Source organism: Callospermophilus lateralis, chromosome 7 (genome assembly GCF_048772815.1).
Source record: "Callospermophilus lateralis isolate mCalLat2 chromosome 7, mCalLat2.hap1, whole genome shotgun sequence".
Taxonomy (NCBI): Eukaryota; Metazoa; Chordata; class Mammalia; order Rodentia; family Sciuridae; genus Callospermophilus; species Callospermophilus lateralis.
Genome location: NC_135311.1, coordinates 92283019 through 92303639, shown reverse-complemented (window position 1 = coordinate 92303639; position 20621 = coordinate 92283019). Strand labels below are relative to the sequence as shown.

General features: G+C 43.6%; 1 protein-coding gene across 2 annotated transcripts in view; it reads right to left on the bottom strand.

The window, feature by feature from the left end:
- The window catches only part of Jak1 (Janus kinase 1), a 130264-nt gene that overhangs the window by 10146 nt on the left and 99497 nt on the right, over positions 1-20621 (bottom strand). Inside the window, exons 9-16 of one of the 2 annotated variants that reach the window (XM_076860242.1) lie at positions 20186-20343; positions 17959-18082; positions 15604-15793; positions 6505-6611; positions 3606-3749; positions 2622-2709; positions 1265-1392; positions 517-652 (exon numbers count right to left, since the gene is read on the bottom strand). In XM_076860242.1, the coding sequence (XP_076716357.1) occupies positions 517-652; positions 1265-1392; positions 2622-2709; positions 3606-3749; positions 6505-6611; positions 15604-15793; positions 17959-18082; positions 20186-20343 (1075 nt within the window). The remainder of the gene's footprint in view (positions 1-516; positions 653-1264; positions 1393-2621; positions 2710-3605; positions 3750-6504; positions 6612-15603; positions 15794-17958; positions 18083-20185; positions 20344-20621) is intronic. The other variant, XM_076860244.1, reaches the window with a different exon arrangement.

Below are 20621 nucleotides of genomic sequence, written 5' to 3'. Positions count from 1 at the left end.
CCTACCAGGTTAGGAGACACAGCAAGACCTGTTTGGCATGGGTTTCAGTCTCAGCTCCTGGGACTGCCCTTTCCTCTAAAGACTGCAACTCTGCACAACCTAATTCACAGTAAGGATGTGAGACCACAGCAATCACTTGATGAAATAGGCTGGGGTGCCCCCCAAAATGCTTGCTAGCTACAGTGGAGTTCCAGAAGAATATGGAGAAGGACCCAGAAGGCCTAACTTCTGCTCTGGCATCTCTCTGACCACTGTCTGGAGTCCATAGCCCTATGTACTACCCCAGTCCCTTGATCATGGGGCCTTTACCATGGGGATCTGACAGCCTCAGCTGGGCTATCAGGAACCACCCTCCTGTGGCTCCATATTCCCATGCAGGGCCTAGGAGAAAGGAGCACCAGATACCTGTTTGCTGACCCATTCTAAAGGGAGGCCTGACCCAGTCAAGACTTTTCTCCCTGCCAGCTAGATCTCTGGCTTAGAGTGAATGGCTGTGGGGTTGCGGGGACAACTCACCTTGCCTTGACAGTACAGTGACAGGGATTCCAGGGTCACTAAGCTTGATGAATGGGCCAATTTCACTGTCAATGCCCTCACGGGCCAGGAGGAGATTTTTGGTACACACATTTCCATGGACCAGGTCTTTATCTTCCTATAAAATAGGGACATTTGATAAGGTGCTTATCTTTCCTCCCCATATTCCCTGTTTCCAACCATGGCCCATCAGATCATCTCTCACTACTCCAAGCCACAGCCAGGCTCCATAGCCTAGCCTTTGCACCAATGATCTGCATCACTTCTTCACATCATATAATGTTCCCTGACTTTAGTTTTCTCATCAGTGAAAGGGAGATAATAGTGGAGCATGTCTCATAGGGCTTTGTGAAGATTAAAGTGACTAAAATCTATAAAACGGGAATAGCTATCCAGGATAGCATCCAATAATGTTCTCGCTGATGGATGCCAGTAGTTGCACTCATTCCCTCAGCAAGCCCTGCACTATTCCTAGCCAGTCCGCATGCTGCGTCAGACACCTCTGGCACGATACCATTTTCTTCTGAACAGGATTCCTCAGTGCCTGCAGAACAGCTCAAATTACTACCTTCACTAAGTACCAGACACATCTGTGTTCAACCAAAGAGCCCTGGTGCCTGGAACCCAAGCAAAGGGTCTCCCACTTGCTTACCAGCACCTGCTTCCTGCCACCCCCACAAGAGCATTCTGGTTTCTGCTGGAGATTACCACATTATGAGAATATTCTTACCAAGTAACTCAGGGCACTGGCCAGCTGTTTGGCAACTTTGAATTTCCATGGTGTAGTGAGGACATCGCTTTTCCGATGCATAAAGAGATCCAGGGGTCCCCCCTCCACATACTCTTCCACCATGATATCTATAGGTATGAAAACAGCCACATCTGGAACTTAGGTCTGTCCAGGACAGTATTTTGCCTCATCCCCTTATAAGAGCCCTCTTTAAAATGGACAGTACTGTGTCAACTTACACAGATATCCTTGGGAGATACCAGTGACAGAGTACTTCAGAGTTGGACAGACCTGGGTTCAACCCCATGCTCTTCCACTAATCTGGGTGATCTTGAGCAAGTGACAACCTCTTTGAGTCTCAGATCCCTCATCTGTAAATTCGGAGATAGCAATACCTACACCTCACAAGAGGTGTAAATGGGGAGAGCCAAATGTAATGAGGCATGGAAAGCCTTGATTAAGTACCTGACCACACAGAACAAGGGCTCTGAGAACAGTGCTGCCACTATTGCTACTTGTTTTTTGGTGCCAGTGACTGAACCCAAGGGCACTTAACCACTGAGCCACATCCCCAGATCTTTATTGTATTTTATTTACAGACAGGGTCTCACTGAGTTGCTTAGGGGCTTGCTAAATTGCTAAGGCTAGCTTTGAACTTACGATCCTTCTGTCTAAGCCTCCAAATCCCCTGGGATTATAAGCATGTGCCACCATGCCCAGCCTATTGCTACTCTTACCACACACTGCCATACAGAGGTCAGGTCACTCAAGTGACAAAAGGTCCCTCTCAGCAGGACTCATGTAAGAACAGCCCACACTACTGCATTCCATAGCAATATGCTCGTGGTTAAATGAAAGTTCTTCCAAATTTATGTCAGAAATTCAGGCAGATGCCATCTGTTTCTAGAGGCTTCAGCCCCAAGACAGGTGAATAGCAGTGGCTGAAGACCCACCCCTCTACAGCCTGCCATCAAAAGAAGGTAGAACTGTTGGTGGTTAAAGGCAGCCAGTCTCAACAGTCATCCAGCTGCTTGGGCTTACACTCTGATTTCACCACCCCAATTCTTACTACTCTTTCAGAGAGATGGCCTCATCTTACCTCAACCTCTTGGTCTAGCACAGTGTGGGCCCAGAGTGATGAGAAGCAAGTATTCAAGAAATGATTGAAAATGGTTTTAGTTCCACAGGCACCACCATTAACTTATACAAATAGCTTGCTGAATACCTTGATTTCTTCAATTGCCAAAAAGCAAGAATCCTGGGTACCATAAGGGAGGAATCAGCAACCCCTACCCTCCAGGGTCTTTACAGTACCCACACTCCCAGCCAGGGCCAGCCTGTGAGGGGACACACTCACTTTCCACATCTCGGACACAGACGCCATAGAGGTACACAATGTGTTTGTGGGAGACCTGTCTCATCATGCTGGCTGCTTCAAAGAAGGCCTGAGGAAAAATGGGACAAAAGAATACTTGGGGTCAGCCTCCACTGTTGGGGGAAAACCCATGAACCACCCACCCCCACTCCACCCCACCCCCGCTGCCAGGAAAGCTCACCACTGACAATACCCCAGGTCCTAAAAACTGATCCCCTGGCCCTAACTCATTAGAGGCATTATCAAGCCTTGACCTCTAGGCCAATCTGGCTAGGATGTGGGATTTACTTAGAAAATCCAACAGGTTGCACAGCAAGGTTGTTGGGACAAGCTGACAGTCTTCCCATCAGATAGTCTTGCCTACCTCTGGTCCTTTGGGGGAAAACAATGTTTAACATTACATTAGAATAAAAGGGAGGGCTGTGGTTGTGGCTCAGAGGTAGAGCGCTTGCCTAGCATGCGTGAGGCACTGAGTTCAATCCTCAGCACCACATAAAGTAAAATGAAGACATTGTATCCACCTATAACTGAAAAATATTTTAAAAAGACAAATAAAAGGGAAACCAAGATAGCAAATCTCCACTCCCAATTTGGCTGTTTCCCTCCAACATCCTGGATCCTGTGACATCCTGGATAAGTCATATGAATCCTCTGAGCTTTGTTTTCCAATGGGAGCCCTGGGCTATATTAGGAACTCTGAGACCACTCAGCTTGTCCCAGAACTCTACAGTACTGCACACAGGCCTAGTAGTGGGGAGGGAAGCCAGGGGACAGGCCAAGTGTGAGGGGCTGCCCAACCCATCTCATCTTCGACCCTCCATCACTTATTCTACACACAAGGTCTGAGACTGTATTAAAGAGAGGAATTCTGACTAAAAGACAAGTGTGAGAACCACTAGCCCAAACCAAGGGCAAAGGTTCTTCTCAACCCACCGCACTTTCCCCAGAAATAGGGGAAGCACTTGCCAGAGAAATGTCCCTGTGGCTGGGGTCTAAGACTTTGAGGATCACTTTTATTCTCTTCTCTTCAGCAGCCCCTTCATCGTCCTTGTAATCCACCAAGGTCCCAGAGTAGATGTGTGTTCTCGTGCCTCTGCCAAGGTGATCACCCTGATGAAGGAAGCAGAAGGTTAGGTGACAGCTCTCATAGTTGTATGGTGTCCAGATTTAGGGAAGAATGTAGAGAACTCAACATGGACAGGATGGGGCAAAGGCAAAAAAAAAAAAAAAAAAAAAAAAGCCCCAAAGCTCACAGCTTCTGGAGGTTTGTCCCCATCAGGTCCCCAGAGGAAACAAAAAGCAGCTTGGCCAAATAGTTTGGCAGTTCCTGGGTCCCCAAAGAGTCCCCATATTCCCTAACATCTTCTTGCTTTCTACCTTAAAGACTAGCCAGTGCCTAAAACCAATCCTGACCTATCACTAAACTGCAAGATCTCATCAACTGTCAGCCATATCTGTCCCACCTTAGGGCTCCACAACAAACACAGGGAGGACCCAACTAGGTTACTCCTCCATTCTCAGGCTAGGGGACAAAGTGAATGGACTTGAAACTCCTTGCTTTACTGCTTATTAGCTGTTAACTTGGGATCATTCCTTCACCATGTGTAACCTTGCCTGTTCTCTGTAAATAGGGATAAAAATGGCTCTTACCTGATAAGGTTGTTCTAAGAATCAAAAAAAAGTACTAGATATAAAGTGTGGGGTAGAAACCCATCACTGGACCAATGTATTTTGCCTGGGAGCCTTCTAGGCCAGGTGGTTGCTATGTCTCATAGTGGAAGGATTCATTCCCATCCACCTATCCAGTCTGTGTGTACATGGGCATGCAGACTAAGCTCTAAAAGTAGTGATACAAGTTATGCCTGCATTTGGCCCAGCAACCCCATAGCAGAGGAGTAGGTGTAAAGATGGAGGTATTGCTACAAGGATGGGTCCTCAGCTTCCTCACACATGAAAGAAGACAAGTGAGTGGCAGGAGGATTAAATGAGATCACTCGTGCAAAACCCTTACCATATGACCTAAGGATCCTTCCAGTTTAAGCTTTCAACTTCAGATTTTTTAAATTCTTAATATTTGGAAATCAAAGCGTGATTCGTGAAACTTATGCAATATTGAGCTGTCGACATTAGCCCCACAAAACTTGTAAATCAAAAAAGCGGTATTATTCTATGATCCTAGGACTACTTAAAAATGCAGAAAATGGATTGTTGCAGATATCTAAGGAATTATCCCCCCAGAAACAAATTGTTGACCATGTATATTAATTATCACAAACACTACCATTTGTCATCTGTCACAGCAGAAATGGCCATATATCTACACTATCTGCTGTATCTGGCAAGGTCCTATGACTATTCATTAAAGCTGCATCTGTCATGAAGTGATCCATCAAGGTTATAGAAAGCTGTATTCCCAGAACATCCCGTAAAAGCCCTATGCTTTTAGAATAATTACTCCTACTCAGAAGGGTTACTTATTTCAGTGGCCAGGTCTTGGCACCATATTGTCAGGATCCCTCAGCAACCCACAAAGGCCCCTGCATGCCCACTCCAGCATCCGCCTCCACTGTTCCTTCTACCTCTGCACAGTTACTTGCTGCTCATCCTCTAGGACTCTTCTTTGCTGCTCCTTCCCCCAGGAGGACATGCTATCCTCCCAGTACTAGGTGACGTTCCCATATTTTGCTGTACTTGACTACATTAAGATTTGTCTCTTCATAATTACCCACTTAAGGCAGACAAAAGTCCATCTCCTCTTGCTGGACTGCAAGTCTTTGAGGGTAGTGACTGGCATGTGTAAATGCTTTGTCACTATTGGCTAAATGGATGTAGAAGGCATAGAATATGACAGTTATCATCTCAGAGACTCAAAGGCAGTGAAAGAAGGCAGGCCCCAAGTGCTGTGTCAAGTTCTAGACTGAAACTAGGCTACAGAACTAAAGCTCTGATGATTTTAATCTTAGGACACAGCTCTCACCATCACCAGAGGAACAGAGAACAACACTGGTGGACCTTCAGTGAAGAAATCTGGATTCACTTAAAAAGGTTCACTAACAAATGGATCTAGGTCTGCCACCCTCCCCCAGGTTCCTTCACAGCAGTGAGCCCATGACTTGTCCTCCTGCCTGCCAAGGTGTTAGTCTCTTCCAGAAACTAACTAACAGTGTTACTAATTCCTTCTCTCTAAGGCTGCTGGCATGTGCTCTGCTTTGACACCCCATCCCCTGGCTCTATCTAACAGGGCTGGGGAAAGGGGTAGCTAACAGAAAGCAGGATTTGTTCTGGGCTTCACATCCCCAGCCAAAACCCTGGGTGCTCTGGGCCTGCCTAAGGCAGTAGATTCTGGGGAAAAGGCCTCCAAAGATTGGGACACTGATCTGAGTCCCCATGCTGGGTCCATTTCTCAAGCTAGTTTTTTCCTTGTCACCTCATTGTGTTCTTTGTTCTCACAGCTCTGCTCCTTCTGGAAGCACCAGCAGAAAGAACAGGAATAAAATCTAGAAACACTTTCACACAGCACATTATGGGGTAGCAAGGGACTTCAGTCCAGGCTCCCCTGTGAGACCAGCTCCTGATGTCCATTAATGCTCCCTCACAACCAAAAGTCTTTCTACTCCAGGTGACCCCATGAACCTTGACCAATCTTTCTTCAAGGCCAAGTGTCTATGAGAAGTATCAGCAAGGCAGGTAGGAGCTATAATGCTAGGTGAATTCCTTTAACGGTGAAGGAAAGACTCTTTTTCTTTTTCTACTATAATTTCCCCAAACCCAGACTAAATCTGTCATCCCACCCCCCAGCAAATATCCAGCCTGCTTTCCTGTGGGAAGCCATAACCAAAGCTGCACTCCTGTGGCAACGACTCACTTGAACAATATCTTTCTTGAGGATCCGGTCAAAGCTCAGCTGGCTCATGGGGTAGACAGGCTGCCACTCCTGGGCCTTCTTGGTGGCCACCAACAGATTGGAGATTTCTGTGGAAGAGATTGGAGAAGTCTAAGCATATACCCAGCCAGCCAATGTGTGCTAAGCTCTGGGGCTTGCTGAACAGAGTTGTGTGCCTTTATTGATTCACTTAACAAACAAGTTATGGGTAAGTACTTAATTCATGCTCTCAAGAAACTCAGAGACTAATAATAGAGTCAAAACTAACCAAATAATCAGCAATCATATGGAAAGCTACAATTTGTCCAGCTAATCTACAGGACAGACCCAACATGCTTCAAAGTCCATAAAGCAGGACTGTCCCTAAGATCAGGGAGGGTTTCCCTAAGGAAATTAAAATTTAAATGGAAACAGTCAAGTAGTCAGGGCATGCGTCTATTTTATTTTCTGCTCTACTTCCAAAGCCTGATACATGATGGATGCTCAACGAGTATTTGGTTTTTGTTTGTATTCATGGTGCTGGTGATTGAACCCAGAGCCTGGTGCATGCTAGGTAAGAACTGAGCTATACCCCAAGTCCTCAGCAAATATTTGTCCAATGTATGAATGAACAACTGGGGGCTACTTGATGGAAAAGAGCTGAGGAGAGAGGCAGAAGTTTTGGGCCTAAGGAGTGCTGGAATCCTCGAAAGGGGTTTTTAATGGTTTTATGTAAGGAAAAGAAAGGCGACCTAGAAGAAAGTCCTGTCTAAGCCTCTCTGGGTTCAGCAGTGCTAGCACCAAGGAGGTAACTCCCAACGCTCCCTGAATATGCAGGTTAGCGGTGAACCATTCCCCAAATCCTACTGATTCAAATAGCAACTTGACATGATAGTGCACCAAGCCAGGGCACTAGTGGCTGACTGGGAGCTTATAGTCCACAATTTGAAGCCATGAAGTAGCTTTGGGAGAAGTGAAGACCTTGCAGACACAGTACTGTCCCCCAGGGGAACCCCTGTGACACAGACATGGTCACTGAATGTATGTGTTTATTTTAGCTAAAGCACAGCTATTAGGGAAGTGATGACTCAAATGCTTTTCCCCCTTCTGCTTTCCTTCAGTAGAAGACAGGAAAGAGTTTGGGGAGAAAATACAGTCATTTGAGTCTAGATTCTTGGATTCTGATAAAGGAGATTCTCAACCAAAACATCTGTAGGAATTATGCAGCAGGTCCACAGAGGTTGCACAGATAAACTGGCAAGCAATAGCTAATGAGCGCCTGGTCCCCATGTAGGCCCTAGGACTCCAATGCAGTCCCTGAAATCCTCACTCCCTGCAGAGTAGCGTTCCCCCGACTTTTCTATTCTATATTAAGCTCACATTTTCTGACTGGTTTCTCTGTGCTGATCACTGCTCTTAGAGCACTGCTCACACTAACTCCTCTGTTCTCTTGACAATCCTGAGAAGTTCAACTCCTGTTACCTCTTATAAATCAAGAAAAGGAGACTCAAAGAGATCAAATGACCTGTCACAATGATGTAGCTCACAAATCTCAGACACAGGAGTCACACAGAAGTTAGAGACCTCTCTAGTCTTTTATCTTCCCAAAACATGGCTTGCCACAGTGGGGGAACAAATATGATTTACAGAAACTGGCTGCAGGCAAAGGCTCCCCTTGTCACCACATCTTGGCTACTATGTTTTTCAGAGGCTACTCCTTCCATACTATTTTCCTGACTCCACCCTGTCCCCTGGGCAAAATCCCACTTAAACATGTATCACAGGGCTGCACTAAGGGAGGGAGAGCAGCAAAAAACGGCCACCAGAATGGTGTCCACAAGGCAGAGGCTAGGCAGCAGAGCCACATGGGAAGTTAGGAAGGTAGAAAAGGGGCTGTTCGTGGGCTGGTTATTGGTATGGGTGCTGCAGGGAAGCCATTTTACCTCCATGAACCTGTTTTCTCACTAGAAAATGAAGGTACCAGTTGAGCCCTCATTAGGTCATTATAGAGGACAGATGAGATAATACACAACAAGGGCTTTCTCTAGTACCTATGTGCAGCAAAAATTTCATCACTACTAGCCACTGTCACTATGACCAGTCACCATCAGGGTGGCCTGGCCTTGTGTAGCAGATGATGTTATGGTTTAAGTGTGAGGTGTTCCCCAAAAGCTCACATGTGAAACAGTGCAAGAAGGTTCAGAGGAGAAATGATTGGGCTGTGACAGTCTTAACCCAACCAGTGAATTAATTCCCTGATAAGGATTAACTGAGTAACTAAAGGTGGGTAGGGTGTGGCTGGAGGAGGTGGGCATTGGGGGCGTGGCTTTGGGGTACATATTTATATCTGGCAAGTGGAGACCTCTCTCTCTGCTTTCTGATCATCATGTGAGCTGCTTCCCTCTGCCACATTCTTCCGCCATGATGTTCAGCCTCACCTCAAGACCTGAGGAATGGAACTGGACTTCTATGAACTGGGGCATTTGAAACCATAACCCCCACACACACACACAAAAAAAAAACTCTTCCTCCTCTATATTTGTTCTGGTTGGGTCTTTTAGTCACAGCAGTGAAAAGGCTGCCTAAAAGAGACTGTGAAGTCCTTTCCATCAGAGCTGAAGGGAAGAGAAGTCAAGCACCACACCTGCCTGCACAGATGAGGGTATGTGAGGATGGTGGCGGATCTTTACATACTTTTACCACAGTCACCCTCACACGTGGATATGGGCATTGGGCTGGACAAAGGACAGAGATGGTGGCTTTGCTTAGCCATCATACCAATTCTGAGTAGCATCCTGTTTTTTCACTTTGCCTTTATTTATCTCATGATGAATTTCTTGGTTGCATTTTCAAGTAAGAAATTCAGATCAGGGTGTGTGGCTGTTGGTAGTCTGTGGTTAGGATAGCAAAGGAGATGAACAACCCAAAATGAGACTCTCCTGTCACATTTTCAAGATTTTACCACTTCTCTAATTTGTAGGTGGAGATGGAAGAAAAAGGAGTCTAAGCCTCATATAGCAGCCTCCTCCTTCTTCTCCCCACCACCAGGCACACCTCTGTCCTTGCCTTCAATATCAGAAGAACTGGCCTCTGCCCAGGAGTCAGGCTGACTGAACCTGCATCTCTGCAAAGACAAAATGACGTGGTAGGCAGGAATCAGAGGTTGGAATTAATTGACCTAGAGTCACACAAGGTGAGATAAAATCCCCACTCACCCTCTTATCTAAGTGGACCCTGGCCAAGTATAATAGGGATAACAACATACAACTGGGTTGTTTTGAGGATTACAAGACTTAAAATATGAAAGCCTGTCACACAGCATCTGGTAAACTATAAGCTTTATTCACAAGGTAACCATTAATATTATGATTGATGGCCACTATTATAACTACTTCTGATATTGTTAGCCATGAAACCTTGAGCAAGAAACTGAACATGCCTGAGACTCAATTTCCTCACCTTTACAATAGCTATAAAGAACTAGTATGATGATGAAAGAAATGAAATATGCATGATAATTGCCTGGGACAAAGTAGATAGGTGCCCACCTACTCTCATATCATATCTATCATATCAATATTACATGATAGATACTGCCACAATTATCATTTGATGCATATTGAGGTCACTGACTCTTTGCTGGGCCCTGTGCTTCTCATGAGTTACAGAGTGGTGAGGCTGACCCAGATCCTATCTTGAGAGTTCATAAGCAAATGTAAAGGCAGACACTAAAGACCCTTGAGCTGAGTTTCAGGAGCCTCAACAGAGGCCATGTGAGAGAGATGCAATTCTGTTTCTGTGCTTCTCCCTCCACAGCTACTGGCTCCCAGATCTGGGCTACAGAGGTGGCAGCTACATCAGAGGCCTCCTCACTAGAACTGTGTAAAGAAATCACATCCTATGCTCTCTTGCACCAGTCCTATTCAACAAAGTTCTCAAACCACTAGCTAGAGCAATTGGACAAAAGAAATAAATTAAAGAGATATGAATAGGAAAAGAAGAGCTCAAACTATCCCTATTTGCCTATGAAATGATTCTATATTTAGAAGACCCAAAAAACTTCACCAGAAGCTTCTAGAACTCGTATAAACAAGTTCAGCAAGTTAGCAGGGTATAAAATCAACACACATAAATCAATTGTGTTCCTATACACCAATGACGAATTAACTGAAAGAGAAATCAGGAAAACTATTCCATTCAAAATAGCCTTAAAAAATAAAATAAATAAAATACTTGGGAATCAATCTAACAAAAGAGGTAAAAAAATCTCCACAATTAAAAACTACAAAGAACACTAAAGAAAGGAATTCAAGAAGCCCTCAGAAAACAGAAAAATTTCCCCACATTCTTGGATAGGCAGAATTAATATTATCAAAATGGCCATATTACCAAAAGTGTTATACAGATTTAATGCAATGCCTATTAAAATTCCAATGATGTTCTTCATAGAAATAGAAAAAACATCCATGAAGTTCACTTGGAAAAATAAGAGGCCAGGAATAGCCAAAGCAATCCGTAGTGAGAAAAGTGATGCAGGAGCCATCACAATACAAGACTTTAAATTCTACTACAGAGCTAGTAACAAAAACAGCATGGTATTGACAAAAAAACAGACACAAAGACAAATGGAACAGAAGACACAGAGACATACCCACATAAATATGGTTATTGCATACTAGATGAAGGCACCATAAACACATATTGGAGAAAAGATAGCCTCTTCAACAAATGGTGCTGGGGAAAACTGGAAATCCACATGTAACGAAATGAAATGAGACTCCTCTCTCTCACCCTGCACAAAACTCAAAGTGGATCAAGGACCTAGGCATTAGACCACAGACCCTGTGCTTGTTAGAAGAAAAAGTAGGCCCAACTCTCCATCATATTGGCTTAGGAAATGACTTCCTCATAAGACTCCTAAAGCACAAGAAGGAAAATAGAGAATCAATAAATGGGATGACATCAAACTAAAAAGCTTCTTCACAGCAAAGGAAACAATCAAGAATGTGAACACAGAGCTTCCAGAATGAGAGAAAATCTTTGCACCTGCACCTCAGATAGATCATTAATCTCCAGGATATATAAAGAACTCAAAAAACTTAACACCAAAAAACAACCCAATCAATAAATGGGCTATGGAACTGAACAAGCACATCACAAAAGAAGAAATATGAATGGTCAAAAAAATATATGAACACACATTCAGCATCTCTAGCAATTAGAGACGTATAAATTAAAACTTTCCTGAGATTCTATCTTATTCCAGTAAGAATGGCAATTGTCAAGACTACGAGTAACAATAAATACTGGTGAGGATGGAGGAAAAAGGTACTCATATATTGCTTATGCGATTGCAAATTGGTGCAAACACTAAGGAAAGCAGTATGGAGATTCTTTAGAAAACTTGGAATGGAACCACCATTTAACCCAGTTATCCTACTCCTTGGTTTATATCTAAAGGACTCAAATCAGCATATTACAGTGATGCAGACACATTGATGTTTATGGCAGCTCAATTCACAATAGCCAAGCTATGGAATCAACCTAGGTGTCCTACAATGGATGAATGGATAAAGAGAATGTGGTATATATACACAATGGAATATTACTCAGCCATAAAGAAGAATGAAATTATGGCTTTTGCCAGTAAATGGATGGAACTGGAGACTATCATGCTAAGTGAAATAAGCCAGTTCCAAAAAACTAAAGTCCAAATGTTCTCTCTAATATGTGGATGCTAATCCATGACAACAAGGGAGGGTGGGGAGAATATAAGTCCATTGGATTAGACAAAGGGGAATAAAGAGAAGGGAGAGAGAAGGGGAATAAGAAAGACAGTAGAATTAATCTAACTTTCCTACTTTATATATGAATACAAGATCAGTTTAACCCCACATCACGTACAACCACAGAATAGGATCCTAATTAGAAGAAGTTATACTCCGTGTATGTTTAATGTGACAAAATAGAATGGACTGTCACATACATCTAAAAAGAACAAATTTTTAAAAAGAAAAAAAAGAAATCACATCCTAGATTCCAGCCTTCTCCACTCCTGTGGATGCTGTTCTCCACTTCCTCATCCTCACCTAGAGACTCTAAAGCACTAGAAAAGTCAAACCCCCTTTTACTATCTGTAAGAACAGATTATGTGAGTAAAGGAGTCATTGTATTTTAAGGTTTCAACACATTTTGAGGTCTCACAGCCAACTGGCAGATACGTTTTGCCCCTGCAGAACATCTTCAAGCATAAAAATAAAGGCTTCAATTATCCCCAAGGCTGGCAGGAAACCCTATCTAATCAACAAAAACGCAAGTCCTTCCTCTTTCACCAAGTTCAGTGACAAGCCCCTGGCTGAGATCAAAACATGATTCAAATATCAAGAACCAGGCCCCTTTTGTGTTCTGACGCTGTTTGCTCTGCCTACCCATGTCATGAAGGCTCATAGACAATTCCCTTAAAAAAACAAGATGACCTCGAACAACAGGGTTCCTCCAAGGATCTTCTGTTGATGCTTACTTGGGAACATGATGTAGCCCCTACTTTGAGGCCTAACTCTTCTGAGAGAAGGATATCTGACCCATGCAAGGATGGGGAACAACAAAAACCCAACACTTGTGGAATCTGGCATTCAGGTTAAACCTGGCACTCAAACCCTTCTCTGACCTTGACCTTCAAAGAGATCCACTTCACTTCTCGGTTTTCTTATCTATAAAATGAGGTTCGGAGCATACTACAGAGATACTGCCACATCGATGTTCATAGCAGCACAATTCACAATTGCTAGACTGTGGAACCAACCCAGATGCCCTTCAATAGATGAATGGATAAAAAAAAATGTGGCATTTATACACCATGGAGTATTACGCAGCGCTAAAAAATGACAAAATCATAGAATTTGCAGGGAAATGGATGGCATTAGAGCAGATTATGCTAAGTGAAGCTAGCCAATCCCTAAAAAACAAATACCAAATGTCTTCTTTGATATAATGAAAGCAACTAAGAACAGAGCAGGGAGGAAGAACAGGAAGAAAAGATTATCATTAATCAGAGACATGAGGTGGGAGGGAAAGGGAGAGAAAGGGAAATTGCATGGAAATGGAGGGAGACCCTCAATGCTATACAAAATTACATATAAGAAGTTGTGAGGGGAAGGGGAAAATAAACAAGGAGGGAAATGAATTACAGTAGATGGGGTAGAGAGAGAAGATGGGAGGGGAGGGGAGGGGAGGAGAGGGAGGATAGGAAAGGTAGCAGAATACAACAGTTACTAATAGGGCATTAGGTAAAAATGTGGATGTGTAACCGATGTGATTCTGCAATCTGTATTTGGGGTAAAAATGGGAGTTCATAATCCACTTGAATCTATTATATGTAATATGAGATGTCAAGAGCTTTGTAATATTTCGAACAACCAATAAAAAAATAAAATAAAAAAATAAAAATAAAATAAAATAAAATAAAATGAGGTTCTTGCCAGGCGTGGTGGCATATGCCCCTAATCCCGGCAGCTCAGGAGGCTGAGACAGGAGGGTCACAAGTTCAAAGCCATACTCAGAAAAACACAAGGTACTATGCAACTCAATGAGAAACCCTGCCTCTAAATAAAATACAAAATAGGGCTGGGATGTGGCTCAGTGGTCAAGTGCCCCTGAATTCAATCCCCAATACCCGCCACCACAAAATGAGGCTCTTGACCCCTAAAGTGTCCTTCCCATTCTCACACTCTGAAAGACAATGAATTCTTTGGAACATCACTGTTCATGTGGCTTTAAAAGGAACAGCTGGTTCCTTCACCCTGTACACTGATTTTACCCCTTGATCCTTCTATGGCCCCCTATTGCTGCCTAGTGAATAAAGTCCCAGCTCTTGGTAAGCAACCAAGACCTCTTATGATCTAATATCTAACCACCCTTCTTTATGTCTCCACCTTCACATCAGCATCCCCCTCCCCAGAGTCTTCCTATAGCCCCCACATTGACCTTCACTGTACCCTGAACATGCTCCTGGTTCTGTTAGGAAGGGACGTACCCTCACTTATCTGGCACCTCCAGCTTATCATCTAACACACAGTTCAAGATATGCCTCCTCCACACAGTCTGACGTGCTACAACTCAGGGATGTTGTACATCCCTTTCTGCCTCCAAAGGTACCATGTATGTGGGCTAATTTAAATGCCCATCACATACAACAATAGCATCACTTATCTGTAACATTTTCTGCATTGGCCTGGAAATCCTCAAAAGAGCAGGGATTGGGTCTTAGGTATTTCTGATTCTTTACATTATCACAGTTCTTGGCCCACAGAAAATGTGCCAGGAACATTTCTTATATAAATAAACCAATGACACGGGGATTTCTCAAGACACTTCATCTTTTTAGAAAACAAAGAGATAAGTTTCTGCTTACTAATCCTGAATATGCTTCTTTGTGCAGCCCAGCTAAGATCTTAAGAAAAAAATGTGTTATGGTTAGATTTAGGTGTTCCCCAAAAACTCATGTGTAAAACAATGCAAGAAAGTTAAGAGGTGAAATGATTAGGTTGTAAGAGTCTTAACCAATATATTAATCCACTGATAGGGATTAACCGAGGGACAACTGTAGGCAGGTAGAGTGTGGCTGGAGGAGGGAGGTCATGTGGGGTATGCCTTTGGGGTTTATACTTTGTCTGTGGTGAGGGGAGTCTCTCTCCGCTTCCTGGTACCAGCTGCTTTCCTCTGCCACACACTTCGGCCATAATGTTCTGCCTTACCTTGGGCCCTGAGGAATGAAGTCCACCATCTATGGACTGAGATCTCTGAAACCATGAGCCCCAAAATAAGCTTCTCTGCCTTTAAAATTGTTCTTGACAGGGCTTTTGATCACAGCGGTGAAAAAGCTGACTAAAATAAAGTATATAACTTTTCTAAAGAAAATGCTAACACTCAAGAGGTAAGATTTGAGTTGGGGGCAGACTTGTAAGAAAACTCAAAGAAAAACACCTAGAACCTGTGGAAAGGACCATTCTCTTTAACCCAGCCAACATCTTTTGGTCCTTCTGAGTCTTGAAGCATTAACAAGGGGCAAAAGACATCACTGAGGGGATGCACAGAAAGACAAACCTCGAGGCTTGGGCTGGCAGCAGCGCTTCAGCACAAAGCTGATGTTGTCTGTGCGCAGGATCTGCTTCTTGAGGTGGCTCATGAGGCCTTCCAGGGTGGGGAAGTTGCGATCTGAGCCATGTAGGCTATAGCGGCCCTTCTGTACCTCGATCTGAAAATTCTTGAATTGCTTATGTGTACCCAGCACCTGCTATTCAGAAAAATGACCAGAAATTACTATTAAGAATGGTGCCCAGATAAATGTACCATGGGAATGTAAGATATTAACATTAGGGAATACTGAGGAAGAATACAGAAACTCTGAACCATCTCTGTAACATTTATGTACTTCTAAAATTATTTGAAAATAAAATTTTACAATTAATAAACCAACCAACAAATAAGTAAATAATAAAATTGGGATCTAGAAGGCAGCACTAATAAAAGAGAGTTTACACTATGGCCCACAGAACAATTATTTCTACAGAAGCATCACTTGTTTTTTTTTTTTGTTTGTTTGTTTGTTTGTTTTGTTTTGCTTTGTTTTGTTTACCTACCTGTAAATTTAAGTTCATGAAAACACCAACCTTGGGGATTGGGGTTGTGGCTCAGCAGTAAAGCGTTTATCTCACACGTGTGAGACCCTGGGTTCAATCCTCAGCACCACATAAAAATAACTAAGTGAAATAAAGGTATTGTGTCCAACTACAACTAAAAAATAAAAAATAAAAAAACCACCAACCTCATAGTACTATGGCTAAATGATATGGTACATTTTCAAACTTCGTATGCACTTTATCAAGGTTAGCAAATACTATGCATGAAATAAGAATTACAATAGAAAAATTCATCCAGGAACTCCTACAAGCTAAGCCCTTCCACACCATAAATGTACCTGAGAGCTATACTGGGAGCTGGTATTTGGCTGTCTGTCTATCCAGGTTTAAGGTTCTATGGTACCACAGAAAGGGAAGTATAAGCAGAAGTTGTCCTTCATGGACTCTTTCTGTACAAAGAAAACTATCTTAGTGGTTAAGAATGAGAGCCAGGAAGATCTACTTATTGTGTAAAGTAAGACATGATATTTATTTAAAATCTTAATGCCTCAGTTACTTCATCTGTATAATGGGATAAGTTGCCTATCTCAAAAGGTCATTGTAAATCTTACCTAAGAACATGTAGTTAAAATGTTTAGCACAGTGCCTAGTGAGCTAAAATAAGAGAAAGATTAGTCATATCTGTGAGTGCTCCTTTCCCAATGCAGGTCATACAATCACTGACTGATCTCCTTGGTACAGCACAGGTCGATTCTTTCTCAGAAGGAAGTTGGGCTGTCTCATGTGCCCATTCATCTTATAAATATTAAACTTCCTTCAAAAACTGATGAATAGGCATCCTGTGAAGGCAACAAGACTGACAAGTTCTGAACCATAAAGCTGGTATCAACCCTGAGGCCCAGCTGTATGGGAACACTCCTAGGCAGGCAATGGCCCCTGGGACTTTGCCCAGGACACTTGGTAGCACTGGGTTCCTTCTGCCATTTCCTTTTTCCACTCTTGACAAAAGTCCAGTTCCCAGGGGTTCTCTTGTGCTTTTCCTTCCCATGTCTGAAGTCTATTGTATATAATGGCTGACTTACAACTCAAACGCTCCTCTCTCTCCTCAGTTCTCCCAGTTCAAGTTGAGCTCAGCCAGGACTAGTAAATATATGTGGTCAAACGCTATAAAACTCATTATTTTCTAAAATATTCCCCTTTGCATTTTGGGAAAAAAATGGATGAACAACAAAAGTACTTAATACTAATTCTGACTAAAATCTTAGCATTTGGGATTCCTTTCATATCATTCTCAGATTCCAGCCACATTTGAATGTCTAATAGACACTTACTCATTGTCAAAACACGGGACACCAACTTTTTTGTTACAATGTCTGAAACTATCATTTGGGGAAAATTGTTAGGCCATGCTTGGGCACTTGTTCATGTCACAGAATGCTATAGACAGACACAGTTCCAGGTCTGTAATGATCCTGGTACTGAACCTAAAACAAACCACTCCAGGTCATCCCATACTTCAGATCACAGGTGTCTGGTGTGAATTGGTTTTCTGGTCATGTTCTACATTCCAGAGCCACAGTGTGCCCCTGCCATGGGAGGAAGGAAGGGCGGGGAGAGCAAAGAACATGGAGTCTGGTGCTCAGGAGCAAACTCCTTCTGAAAATGGGCTGCTCCCTGAAAGATCCTCCAGGGATTTTCTTAGAGACACAGGCTTTCCCAACCTGGCCAAGAGTAGTTCTGTCTGCAACAGATCCTGGACCAGGTTGCTCTGGATCCCCTGTGACCATATGACTTGGCCCATGCCAGTGTTCAGACTGACCTCAGACTTTTCAAAGCAGGTGACAGTCATGAGGATGTTGTCAAAGTCGGTGCAGCTCCACCTCAGCACGTACATCCCCTCCTCGTTCCCTTCTTGCCGCAGCTTATTGATGGCATATTCTGTGCTGGAGAGGGAAGTGGGCAAAGAGAGAGAGCTCACACCATGGCACTTTAGACCGTAGGGTCTCCACTTCCCAGAGCCTCTAGTCTTGTAAGAGCTGCCCAGGGTTCTAAGGTTCTGACATGATGCACATGGAGATACTGAGGAGCCAGGAGACGGATGGAATCTATAGCACTGAGAAGAGGACTCAGCCTGCTGTCTCCTAAGCCACTGAGACCTGCTTATCCCCAGGTTCCCCAGAGATAATGTCTCTGGTTCTCACTAGAAGAGTGTCCCCTAAGGCTGTGATAAAGAGCTGCCAATAATAAAGAAAAGGGATCCTATCCTCAGCCTTCCTTTCCCAGCCTAACTGGAATATGAGCCTTGTGGAGTGGGCATTTGGGGCTATTTTGTTTATTGCTATATCCCCAGAAACTAAAGCGGCCTACTCATTGTACATGCTCAATAAATAACACATTGAATGAAAAAATCCATGAGGATTTAACACAATGTTAGAAAGGAATATGCCTATCCTACAAGCCTTTGCATCCCTAGGACCAACGAGTCCTGGCACACAGAGGGGACTGAATACTGGCTAAATAAGTCCCATGTAGAGGTTGGTTATAATACCTAGTTAGTGCTGCTCACCAAGTGTTGATGAAAGAGGGCTGTTGTGGTCAACATGCTTGAAAGGCAGAAAGAACTCTGCAACTGTCTTGGACACCTTTGCACCTGTTTATCGTGCCTCCAAGACCCCCACCTCCTCTGTAAGACCTGGCAAACCATCATTAATTCTTGGATGTTTGATGCAATTTGAGTGCTGCCTACTCTGAGAAAGCTTGTTAGGGTAAGCATTCGTCCACATAACAAGTACTCACTGCATACCTATGATGAGCAGGCCTGCTGTGCTATTGAGAAAAGCATGGAGCAATACATACAATACCCCTACCTTTAGGGAGCTCAAATGCTGGGAGGCAAGGGTAGTCAGACCAGACACAAATGGACGCGTAAACAGCACAGGACACGTGGTCACAAATGCCACTGATAGAAACAAACCAGAATGAAGCTATTGGGGAGGGTGTGATGGAGAGCAGGAAGAGGTTTTGTTACTTTATTATAAAGTGGTCCTGGAAAACCATGGATAAGGTGCTGAGTGGCACCTGAAGGAAGCAGGTAGATCCTATAGGAAGAACACTCCCAGCAAAGAAAAGCAAATGCCAGGGCCCTGGGTGGGACACTAGAGGAAGACACTTTTGTGGCATGCAGTTCCTTGCTTCATAATTTTTTGTGTGTGTCTTCTCCAATGAGAAAACTCTCTAGTCCAGGAACCACACTGCCACCAAACTACCCGTCCCAAGGTAACTGGGTAGGAAGAAGGTAGAAATCATATCACATGGAAAACAACTGAAGAGACAGTTTTCTGAATTTACAGAAACAGGGCAACTGTGTCCCTCTGTCTAAGGACAGTCACATGTAAGAGGAAGTACAATGAACCCCTGTTGACTCCTCGGCAGAGTACAGAGAGAAAAGAGGAGATAAAGTAAGTGCAAGTGCAACTCCCTTTCAGAAAGGGATGTACATCTGACCCTGTAAGAGTGACAATCTACTGGCTGCCTGTGCAGTACTCAGTACCCCATCATCAGAGTTATCTGGGTATAGGTTACCAATTCTGAGATGCAGGTGGACTAAGACATTTCACAAAGCCCCTCTGGTCTTAAGGCTGTCTGCCATTCCTCTGGCACTTAAAGACAAATAGACTCAGCATTGTGTTTACTATACTGTCTGATGCTCAGATCTGCATCTTATTTTTTTTGGCTCACATACAGGGTTTGACAAGGGATAGGGACTATTAAAAAGGGGAAGCTTTGCTCAGTTAGCTCTAAAGAAGTGAGGGGGATGAACTGAGGGTAAAAAACCAAGTAGGAGAGGAGTTGAGGGGCTGCTGCAAGGATTAAGGTAGATGATGGAAGGCCTGGCCAAAGCTCAGCAGGGATGGAAAATAGGGAGTGAGTGCCCCAGCATAAACAACAGATAACACCTGGGACTGAGGAGACCAGACATCCTGCCACTAAAATGTGCTCTCTTTTCACTTCACACCAAAGGCAAATGAAAGCATTCCAGAACCAACCAGATTGGACCATGGCAGCCATTCTGTATGTTGTGGACTATCAATGGGGGAGCTACATCAGTGCAGAGGTAATGATGGGCATCTGCTGTGAGCCGGAAGTAGCCATCAACCAGGGACACAAAGGACAAGGCCTCCTCATGGGAAGAAAGCTTCAGTTCCTGTAAAAGAGAAGACATTGCCAGTTACATCACGCAGCTACCATCAGTAAGTGGCTAACTATACGGCAGGGTACACAGTGAGAAGATGTTTAAACAACACAGAATGTATGGCCCCTCAAGAAAACTCTCTTTGTTGATATGTACTGTTTCCCTTGTACTTACATAGGCCTTGATGATTAGCACACTTTCTCATCCATTATCTTAATGGGTACCATCAGATGAAGGGACATTGTGCCTGTGCATGCAGGGTTGCGGGCAGGGAATACAATGGCTCATTT